The sequence below is a fragment of the Helicoverpa zea genome, chromosome 7 (assembly GCF_022581195.2).
Source record: "Helicoverpa zea isolate HzStark_Cry1AcR chromosome 7, ilHelZeax1.1, whole genome shotgun sequence".
NCBI lineage: Eukaryota > Metazoa > Arthropoda > Insecta > Lepidoptera > Noctuidae > Helicoverpa > Helicoverpa zea.
Genome location: NC_061458.1, coordinates 8,280,285 through 8,292,299, shown reverse-complemented (window position 1 = coordinate 8,292,299; position 12,015 = coordinate 8,280,285). Strand labels below are relative to the sequence as shown.

The 12,015-nt window shown below is 33.5% G+C and overlaps 1 protein-coding gene across 1 annotated transcript; it reads right to left on the bottom strand.

Moving 5' to 3' along the window:
• Positions 1 to 3,443: 3,443 nt before the first annotated feature.
• On the bottom strand, positions 3,444 to 11,467 carry LOC124632075 (granzyme M-like). Its single transcript, XM_047166735.1, has 7 exons — positions 11,313 to 11,467; positions 10,066 to 10,145; positions 7,734 to 7,849; positions 6,723 to 6,885; positions 5,776 to 5,898; positions 4,617 to 4,763; positions 3,444 to 3,867 (listed from the first exon to the last, which is right to left on the bottom strand). Exons 1-7 carry the CDS (start codon positions 11,350 to 11,352, stop codon positions 3,643 to 3,645), a joined length of 894 nt encoding a protein of 297 aa, XP_047022691.1. The 5' UTR covers positions 11,353 to 11,467; the 3' UTR covers positions 3,444 to 3,642.
• Positions 11,468 to 12,015: the final 548 nt, after the last annotated feature.

Here is a 12,015-nt window from a genome sequence, read left to right as displayed (position 1 = left end):
ATCAGCCTGCTGGGGCTGTGGATTGTTCGGAAAAGTAACCATGGCCCTGGTACACACAGGCCTTCACAAGAAACAAAGGTGAGTTTTGACTGGCCACCTCAATAAACAAGGTACAAACACATAACTAATAACAAATAACTTCAACAAATTAGTATATTTTTTAATCTATAATTCTTACATAGTCTATCTTATCCATAAATGTGACACATAATTGTGACACTAGTTTTCATCTATATTGTTCTTAACCCACTTCTCTGTCCCAGTTGTTCTTAAAATAACTTAACCTAATCTGATTCGCTTCGAGTATTTTGGGGGAGACAGTCTAGTATATTTTTGTTCCCTAGATTACTTAATCGAAGAAGAGAATCGAAAGCTCTTTAAAATATGTTATGTTTTAATTTGAAATATTGTCAGGTTAATCAAAAACACGTCTATTTGAAATTATATTATTCAATTGAAATTCAATTAGGGTTTTAATTGAAATGATACTAGTTGCACGGTCTGGTGTCAACACTAACAGGTGTTTTGATGACATTAAGACCTGAGATTAAACTAATCCAAAAAGTACCTACCTATTTCATATCAGTTTATCAAAATAACTAGATTTTTGTATAATTATATAAAAATAGCATACTTTACATATATACAAAGTGTGTGGATTTTTACTTCATTTAGCGAAGAATTTTCCGCATCCGGTTAATTTTATAAAAGGTTTTCGCAAAGTTACATCAAATTCACAGTGTAAAACAGGGTTTAAAGTTTTTGTAGTAAGGCCCTTACCATTTTTAGGTAGTCAAAGGTAAATTGTCCTTAAGTAAGATATCGATAAGGATTTAATTTTTGTAATGTCTATGTAATAAAGGTTAAGAATATAATTATTTTCGCCTATATTTGAATGAACACTAATATTAAACCAACAGACCCGCAAATTATACTTCCTGCACATGTCATAATTTATTGCGACAATTAAACAAACAGTTAAGCATTAACTCATGAGTTTCAAACACAGTATCTTCAAAGTAAATTCACTTAGAGAATAATGGAAAAGATTATCATTGCTGCTAAAAAACATCGCCAAGTCAGGCTCTAAAGAGTTATTCATACTGTAATCTTTTATTTCCCGGGAGTGAACGGGAGTTACTGCGTTGGAGATTTGCAGATTCGTTCAAGAACGTAGCGAATCTCCGTTTGCTTTGTTTCGAAGGGAATTACCTCGAGAGGCAATGTTGTAAACAGTAAATGCGGCTGTCTCACACAGCGACTGATTATACAATATTTTATCTTCTGTAGTTGTTAAAGTGTTGTCGGACGCAGCGATTATGTTCACTATTGTATTAATAATTGTGTCGCCAGCACCTGTAGCTATCTGTATTTCCACTAATTAATTCATGTAATTTATAACGCTCGGGGAAATATCTAGCTAATGATACTGCCTGGTAACTTAATTGCTCATCGATGGGAATATTTAATATAAGATTCTAAGTAATGCACAAGTAAACTGTGTCAGACGCTGATATATGAATATTTTGAGTAAATAAGAATTTCTACGAAATTATAAAATGTAACGAGAACGTAAAACAAAACTGTTTGTACAATATTATTGCAAATTACGATGGAGAATTTGTGAAAAAGAATCAATAGCATTTACATGCAAAATTGCAGTTTCACTTTACACTTTTCATGATAAAGGATATGAATTCAAAAATCATGGTTTCCATTTCACTAAAAAGTCTACAAGGTAGCAGAAAAAAATGCTAAAGCATTGAAATAAAGCTTCGTCTGACCGAGTGCAACGGCTCGCACGTAATAGCCTCGTTACTTTTATGTTTCTGGTTCATAAACCATGCTCCCTTAGCGCTTTCGCAGACTGGAAACTTTTAGTCTGCCGACATTTAATCGGGTTCATAAATCAGTATGAACATGAATACGTAGCACGCACATTCCAATCAAGTATTTGGCCGGTATCAGACCGACTGAAAACTTTGATAGAAATCGACCTTTTCTTCACAAAATTGTCAATCATCGCATAGGGCCAACTGTCGGTCGACTGTGTGCAGGTAATGTTATAGACCGCGCACACTACAAACTTTTTGTCGGCCGACAGTTCGTTTGGGTGCATAAATTAGTTTGAAGAAGACTGGAAGTATGCACATAAGAACGATTTGGTGTTTAGCCGGTACCAGATCGACTGAAAACTTTTGTGGATACCTACTTCTACGATTTTCTTTAAAAAAATCTTGTCATCTATTGCGCCAACCGTCGACCGACTGTTTAGTCTGAAGTGAGCATTGGTACTCTTAACGTAACTCTGGCTACGAGGCGTATCCACAGACGCCTCAAGATTCTGTTCAGATCCGATCCGAGGATATTGATGTTTATTCTAAAAGCTTTGTCAGTATATTCTTTAGCAATATATCTTCTTCGTGAAGTATATTTTTGATACCAGATAGATATTCGTATTTTTAAGTACGCTATTTATATCAATAAAGTGTTATCAAATTATTGTATTTTTTTTTTGAGTTTTAAGTATAACATTTTTGTTATGTGAAGCTTTAAGTTTTAGTGTTGTTAAGACGTATGGCTTATGCTTCCTTTTTGAATGGATAAACATGCATCATTTGGTATAATGCAGGGAGCAGCTAGTATAACATGATTTCGATGTAAATATGATTTCATTAATCGAATATACCTCGCACCAATATTACGATACAAGGAACTGACACGGCGTTCCAATTTACGTCGCTTATTTCGCTAGGTGGTGTTGATTCAGGAATGTAGTCAATGTAACTACATAGGTATGTTTGAGATCTTAAATTAAGGAAATCTTATTAGGAAATTCCGACATGTGTCGCAGCTAAAAGCCGGGGCGAGGATCCTGTGAGCCTAATGAACGTGCTCAAAATTTATAACACCCTTAACCTTTTAGTTACTTTGCAAGTAAATTGGACCTCAAACGCGCTTACCTTAATGGGCGATATCTTGCCCATGTTGTGTGTATATCACAAGTGGAATTTTCGTAGTACAGCTGCAGATAGCTTAAGGCTTCAAACGCCCTTCAAAAAACCGTCCCTTAACTTATTTGAATTCATCTTCAAGTGGGGTGAACAAGTCTGTATGCTAACTTGATTAGATAATTGTGTGTTCCTTGTTGCTTTTTGAGCACATAAAAAATCGGACAGAATCTATATGTTGTTCTAGTTGTCGTATAAAATGTAATTACTCAATCTTAAACGGGAGACGGAAAATCACGTATAATAAATATATGCATAACGTAACAAGTGCTTAATCTATTTGTAATATTAGGTGCTGAATATTCAAATGTTTACAAGTGTGTTGTCACGCGTGATATTGCTATGAAAACCCATTAAATACAGGGTGATGGGAGTACGTGTACTTATGCGAAAGGAAGCTCCGAGCTTGTATGAAATAAGACCATTCAAATTAATAAATATTTTATTTAAAACTTACACTTAGAACATTAAAAAAGTAAATAGACAAATAGGTTCATGTACCAAAGACAAAAAGTCTCCTCAACAATATTTTTTCATGAACAGAATAAATAAAGACTCAACTTATGTCTAAATTGGGCCCTTACATTCTCAATTAAAAACAAAAAACTTCATACATCTTAGCCGTAATTCTTTAGCTAATAACCTTAGCAGTTATCAGTTGAACTAAAGCAAAGATGATCAAAGTGGCTACTGCAGGCTGGAAGGTGGATGCTCCTCCAGTGACGCTCCTAATCCAGGTAGTGTAGTTGGAAACCCGAGTGTATACTTCTGGGAACGGTAAACTTGCGCAGCTGTTGTGAACCGAGAGAATACCGGTGAGTCCGCCTTGGCATACCAATGGGTTGCCGATGTCACCCTGCGAGGGAAAGGATTTTTAATTAAGTAAAGGTGGTTTGAAAATACTTAATTAAAATGTATGGGTTTTATAGGAGAAGTACATGAAAGGACTAGGGTTACTTTGGACTTTATAAGTTTTAGCTAATGTACTCGTACGAGAGAAATGGATCTACTATGGCCATAATGAACAATTTTATGTAAACTGAGCAATTTATTTGTAGCACTTTTCGAAGAAATGCTGGAAATATCTACCATGTAAATTGAAAGATTATATTTTTCAAAATATAAAAAAGTAAGAAAAACGTATGAAAAATGCTTAATAACAATATGGAGCCAGGGTTTTATCCTTAGGATACGCCCACTCCACGCGTGACATTTTTTGAAGTAAAGTGCTGATCCCTAAATAATTGGGATTCAGGAGTACTGAAAGAAAAATCTAAGGGATTTATTCTTTCAATCATTCAGTATTATAAAAGTGCCTTTTAAAATCTTAAAATAATATTTATGTAAAGTTCAATGGCATAAATGGGATATTTTTCGGTAGTTTCCGTAGTTAAAAATTATGAATTTATAGTTAAGAATTGTAGCAGATTAGACGTTACTATTTACGATTCAGATATAGTAACTTCAATAAAAGCTACAATTAATAGATACACTATTTATATAATGCCTATATGTTGCAAAAATGTTTAGTATTTTTTACAGAAATACAATAAGATGGAAAATTGTGATGGTTGATCATGAAAAATGTATGGATTTGGTAGTTACCTGGCACCCAGCAGATAAGATGTCGTAGGAGGTGGCGCAAAGCATAGATGGCAGAATGTTGGGTGTGCCCTCCAAAGAGCTGTATTGGAAGGTGCACAAGTTCTGGTTGTAGATATACTTCGAAGCGTACCTCAGATTAACGCTAGCCTGAAAGTGAACAAAGAAAAATTTGTTTTCATCCCACCATCTCGGAAAGAGTAGTTTTACCCTTTGATATCTGAGCGCAAAAACCGTTTTTATCCTCTAGAGCGGCCAAGTGATTTGAATTTAGAACATCGTGTGCAATACTCCATTCGTGACAATCTTGATAAAACTTCAAACAAATACATATTAAACAAATAAAATACTGCTTAAAATAATTATTCAATTAATTAAGTAATTTTTATTATTGTTTTTACATAGATTTTTAACCTCTTTTCATTTTTAAACTGAGTTTTCAAATAAATTAACTTTAATAGGTAGATACCTCTTTTTAATTTGATACTCATATGTGCGCGCCATTTTGATTTTTTGCATTTAGTCATTTTCTCGACGAAGTGGGATGAAATTATTATTTTTTATTGTTTTGAGGTCGATCTTAAACCTCATTACATTTTAAAACTGAGTTTTTGCATAAATAAATATTAATAGGTACACCTTTTAATTTGCCATGTGTGACGTGCGAGCCATTTTCTTTTTTTGAGTTTAGAAATTTCCTCGATGAGGTGGGATGAAAAGTGACGTGTTGCACTCGACTGCAAAGATTTTTCACCTTGTGCTCTTTTGATTCCCTCGCTATCGCTCAGGATTCTAATTGTTGAAACACTCGCTACGCTCGTGTTTCAATTTTAGGATCCTTCGCTAGCTCGGTCATCAAAATTGAGCCCGCGGTTAAAAAGCAACTTTGCACTCTTGTATAACAAATAACTATTGTTGTTTAAACAGGTTAAAATTATTTCATGTATACAGGCCGTGTATTGTGTAAAATATTTCAAGAGTTTAGATAGATTTACAATTGAGAAGTTTTAGCATAGGTATAAAATGTCTTAAATCCTCGTGATTATATTGGTTATAACTTCTTTTCTTTTTACACAGCCTGTCTGTATCTCTTTTTTATTGTAACTCTTATTGTACCTACATAAACAGTAAAATAAATAAATAATAATTTAATGCAACTTACAGAGGCTGAGTTATTTTGAGCTCCCCATCCAACGACGTTGCAGATAGTGAAGTCAGCTGGGTCGAAGGTTGCTGATGGTAAGGAGATTGGAGTCACAGCATGAGCGGGGAATGCACTGAGAAGCTGAAAAATATATATTCATTATAACCTCCTTCCGTATATGAATACAAAAAACTTGACGTTTGTACAATATTTATTTAGAAATTCAAGAATAAAAGACATAACGAAAACAGTTTTTCGTAAGCTAACGATTTAGGTATAATTAATCCAATTAATATATAAATATATAAGCCATATATAGATATATCAACGACATATTAAGAATGGATATAGAACCAATCAAAAAAACCATGTTCAATAACTCTAATGAGTCATTAAATTTTAACTGTTATTCCATTAAGCAATTTAGTACCCAACCCAAAAAAACTATTGATTAAACAAAAATTCATAGAAAGCTTTATCACGTTTACGTTATCAAATCATTATCAAAGAGCAAAGACAACAAAAAACATGTCATATTAAATTATTAGTCATTACTTTGATATAATTGATGAGTGTGTTGGAAAATTTATTGTTGATGCTCACAATGATATCGTTTTGCAAATAAACTTTTATAGACTTTGTTAATATACATAGTTAAGTCATGTACTAGACGTGATCTATTCTCTAACAAATCGCAATAACCTATAAACGTAGGTAACTAAATCGAGACCCTTTTAGCACCTCTAAGAACATTTAGTATCGGGGCCGTGGTTCTTTCTCGCTTCAGAATATCTGAACCTTGATCTACAGAACACACTCACAGAAAAACTGATGGTTCTTGCATTTGAACTAAAGCTAAGTAAAATAATTTGAAGTGAACTAACTAGATTTAAGATCAAAAATTTAAAATTGATGAACCTAATAAAGAATATATCTATCTAAGTTTTCATTCAGTACACACTTACCGTGATAATAGCAAGATTGTTGGCCAAAGCAGGGTATCCCGTGTAGTTGGGGTGCACAGTAAAGTTGGCTGGTGTTCTGATTAAATCAGCATTAGTATCGTTTGTTAGAGAAATTGAACCAGCAAACACCCTGTATTGGTTTGGTATTATCTGCCCCTGTGACCTGCAATAAAAGGAGAATATTTGTAAACAAATAGAAACGTTTTGTAATTTTCTTCAGTTCAATTTTGCACAGACTGTTTCATCAAATAAATCTTGATGCTAACTTTTAAGTTGAAATAAATATAAAAATTTGAAATATCAAACAAACAATTCGAAATAAGGAAATTCATAGCAGAAATACTTCTAAATATGTCTTCGACAGTAACAAGTCGGTAAAGAAGGAAATCAAAAACTATAATTTTATATCTAATCAACTAATGTAATTCCGTTGTACGTTACATTAACTAGCTTCTTAGATAACATGTGAAGATAGATATCACTAAGTTAATCAGATAAGTTCACAGAATCTTAGCAAAGTTACCAGAGTCACTGAAAGATTTATTACTTAGCACACAGTTTAGTCAACGATGTAGACTATTAATAGGGTAAAAGAGAACAGTCAATTGTACAAGTATTAAGAATTAATTCGTCTTTATTTGTTACCCCGGTGACCACGTAGGTACCAGTAAATTTATAATTTCAGATTAATTTCTCTGATTGACTCTAGACCATCTGAGTACCCGTTTCAGTCGTTTTGGAGTGACAGACAGACTTACATAGTTAGTTTAGCATTAATTATTTGAATAAAGATTATCCATCGTGTATAATGGACCTTACCTACTTTGTTCAATGAATCATTGTTATTTAAAATACTTAATAATCATCGTAAGTCGAGTGGGAGTGTGCCCAAAAGTCTGGCATTGGCCACGCTTTGTCCAAGGTAATGGCCTCGCCAGCCCTTTGATCACGGGAAGCGACAGCCGCTTAGATACTTAGTATGTAAAATAGAAAAAAAGTAATTCAACTGACCCTCTTGGCTGAATACAAGAAGCCGCAGTCAAGACGTGTTGGTACGTGATCAAAACACCACCACACGCGTGGCCCCTGGTGTACTCATTTAGTAGGTTAATTTGCTGCAATGATACCTGAAACAAGATTATTCATATAAATATTGATAAGAACTATTAACTCACAAAACAAAGTCCACTTTAAGGAGTGTATTTCGTATTTTTTAAATCTTTTTTTCCTTAACGAACAAATGCATTCCAAACCTTAAAAATGCTGAAAATCTTTTTTTCTTTATACTGTACTTAGGAAAATTAAATAGGTATGTTCTTACAGGATGGAATCAAGATACATAATTTGTACGGTCTCCACGTATTAGTTGAAAAGTTTGAAGCCTTGCAACAGGCTTCAAACTTTTTTTATTATTATAGCGTATACCACAGTAACTATGAAGTCGACTATCATAATATCATTATGCTGTTGATCTAAATAATTTTAAACGTATATATGTAAAGGATTTTTTTGTATTATTGCATTGCAATATTAAAGATTATCGTAATTGATCAGGAGTTCAACGAAAAGTATATAACTTCTATATTATTTACTTCTTATTTATATTACTTCTATCTATATCATATAAATAATATTGACGCAGTTTTGTACATAATCCCTCAGTGCTAAAAATAATAAGCTGCAAGTAATTATGATAAATTCAGAAACAATAATTAAATTAGTTATTACACAATGTTATACACCTAATCAAATATGATTTTACTGATAACATGGAAACAAATATATGTTAATAATGCTTAATCAGCTTACTATTTTATCAGTTGAGTCACGTTTTTCAGAAAGTGGCCTTTGAAACAAAAGAATTCTTTTTCGATAAGATTTTTTCGGGGTTTTCTCTAACACCCTTCTAACTTTTAGGCACCATTGAGTCGGCCATATTACTTGACGTAGGTACGATTCGATCCCTTTATTACTCTAGTTGTTTTAGGTACAATTGAATCCACTTATCTTGGCCAACCTTACTTGGCCATTTTTCGTCTAGTAAATTGATGTTAGAAATAAAAATTAAACCTTTTCTCAGTAATAAAAGTATCAATGCACTTATTCGACCAGTAACATAACAGGATTGGAGGTATAATTCAAATTTTGTACTTTTGATTTTTTTGCTGATTATGCGTGTTCCAATGATACAAATTGCACTTTTATGACTACATTTATGAGATTCTGAACATGAGACCTTTGGGGGCTTGCACCTATAATATTACATATTTTTATTTGGTAAGTATAACCAGATAAAGCTATTTATAAGCAAAACAAATGCGAAAATATTAATACATCGAAGATAATAAGTAATTGATATCCAGTAGATTAACGTGATAAAGAATGAATACTTAGAATTGTTTTTTTCTAACAAAATATTTTCTTTATGCCTACTTTTAAAGTATATACCTATAAATATGTTATTTTGGACCAAATTCCTCAGGTACCTACTTAATGACAGTTACCTAAATTATGAATACTACACTAACCTAGTAGATAAGTTTAAATGCCCATAAAGATACAATACTAGTTTATAACTGTAAAATTTTCCATGATAAGATTTCAGTGCCAAGCCCTGACATCCAATCGAAGTAAATATACTATTCTGTCTAAATAAAATAGGTATTTGTGGTATTTTTGTCTTTGATAAGAATTGTATTATCAAGAGAAGGTCATTTGCAAAAAAAGATTAACAACCGAAACAGGTAAATGATCGAAAACAATAAATCAGTTATATTACTTTCATACATATCATCTGCCTAGCCTTTTTCAAAATATGTTTGGGTTGCCTGTAGGCTTTCAGTCTAACCGGTTGCAGTTGAGTGCCCGTGTTTTAATAGGAACGACTGTCTATCTGACTTCCTGAACACAATCAGCAGAGCAACCCAATTCCTTTTGAAAGGACTAGTTTTCAGGCTTTCTTCTCAAAATTAAATGAGCTTTTTCAAAAACACAGGAGCTACTCATGACAAGATGCTTTGTTCTTATCATCCATTGCTTTAACAACAGATTGATATCGGTTTTGAGTATTTCGATTAAGTACAACTTACTTATAGAATAAAGTCACCTAAACGTTGGAATTTGAATAAAATAAGCGAATCACAAGAATGACCGAGTTGTGGTAAGCACGGAATCCTTTGGCACGCCCGTCCGGATTCCAGAACAAATTCCCTTATACCATTTTGATATGTCATCGTGACATTTTTTTATTAAATAGGTAAAAGTGGTTCTACCTTGAAAATGGTGTTAAAAGGCATATAGTGTGCATTTTCGTATATAATTTATCAATATCTTATCAACTTACTGCATATGGAAACTGATTCACTAACGCGTTACCTCCGCCCGAAATTCTGGCTGTTGATTCGAAACTGATTGCAGTTGCTCCTGCAAAAAATATGACAATTACAATCCTATGTTTCGGTATATACATGTTATGGACCAAGTGATAAATTGGACAGTATACATAATGCCCGGTCATTATGAATAATGCCCAATATGAGAGTGCAATTTGATAATAATTATTCAAACAATCAAATTGACCGGCCACTATACATATTGCCCGTGACCTTTTGGGCAAAGTAATACAAACATATTTAATTTCATATTTTTTATTGTTATTGACATTTAACTTAAAATAAACTAAATAAAACACATCCCATATCAATTGACAGAGCATAGCAAAGTAAGCATGCAACATGCAGCAAGCATGGCTTCTGTCACGGCTCCGGCACTGCGGGTCCCCGGCGGTCCCATGCGAGCTTATCGTCGCAGATGGTTTTCACGCTCACCACCGCAGCTTCGGCTTGCTGGCCGGCTCGGCCGGCCAGCCTCAGCCGCGGCGGCGAGCGCTTCAACTACCTGCGCCTCAGCTCGCAGGCCGCCTCGCCCCTCCGTGCCTACGCGGTTTTGAATTGCACTCTAGGGGTAGGGCAGACAAGACTACGTGGAGTCGGTTTTGCAGCGATTCGTTTTCGTCACTAAGTTCAGTTTTTAATACAATGTTTAGAATCCAAATTAAATTCTACCATAAAAAAACGAGCCAAGAAAAATGAGATCAAGAAAAACGAGGCCGAGTTAGTAAATTAGATGACAATTGTCCAATTAATATTTTTTTGGCTAGACTTATAATTTCCCATTAAAATAGAACATATAATTTAAAACAATAATCATAAAATATGTAGCAAGTCACAGGATTTATTTATTAGAACAACTGCCACCCTCGCACCGCATAAAATATAGCTTTATTATCAAATTGCCCAACTATCATGTAGCAATATAATAATGCCCGTGCAATGTGATAAATAATGAAGTTAAGATAGTTATTAATCACTTGGCCCGATGAAGCTAGACATTATTCATAATGCTCGGGCATTATAAATAATGCCCGAATTAATCACATGGTCCATAACATACATACTAGATAATTCAAAAAATAAATACTGTTTTTTTATGATTAAAAAACTATACTTAATAGATATTTTATACAACTTTTCATTAAGGTTATTTATTAACAAAATTAACATAAATTATTTGTGAAAGCTTTTTACTTACCGCAAACAGCGAGAGCGAACAAAATCACAATCTTTTCCATATTTTCAGTGAACACTACGCGACGATTCTGAAGTCTGATTACACACAACTAAGCTTACATAGGAGAGACAAAGCGTATCGAAAAAATTAACAGCGCTTTATCTAATCTTTTCAAAGTAAACTTGCTATGTTATCAATATATATCGTATACTATCTATATCGTTATCGACATTTATCATACACATTGACCAAAAATATGGCCACCATTTTCCTGTTACGACACTCGTGACTCATGTTTTGTGTAATTTTATTGAACTTCGAAATAGTTTTACGATTGCTATCATTATTTTATTCACGTTTATGTCGGGTTTATGACTCAGAAAGTTTGTTCGTGGAATTTTTCGGACACACCGGAACTATAGCATGAGAAAATCTGATAACATTATAATCTTACGTTACAATAAGAAAATATTAACTTAGCGTAGAAAACCACGCCTTCTTTTTACGCCGAAGACAAGGCAAAATTAAAAAAAAGGCTAGTCTAGTTTCAGTCTAGAGTAGACAACCATTTTGATTCTTTACCATAACCCACATTTTATAGAATGCACAGTGACTTGATTTGTAAGTATACGGTAAGCCTAAAATTTTGGTAATATGGACTATAATTATTCGCATGCTAAGTTGCATTTTGGCTGTAAGTATATTCCAAACTTCGTGTCGTCGC

What these genes read in the sequence shown, in the direction of transcription:
- LOC124632075 (XM_047166735.1), bottom strand. Translation starts at nt 11,352, where the DNA reads ATGGAAAAGATTGTGATTTTGTTCGCTCTCGCTGTTTGCG. An exon ending in TGAATCAGTTTCCATATGCA is followed by an intron (nt 7,850 to 10,065) that starts GTAAGTTGATAA and finishes ATCTTGTTTCAG; the next exon opens with GTATCATTGCAGCAAATTAA. An exon ending in ACAATCTTGCTATTATCACG is followed by an intron (nt 5,899 to 6,722) that starts GTAAGTGTGTAC and finishes TATATTTTTCAG; the next exon opens with CTTCTCAGTGCATTCCCCGC.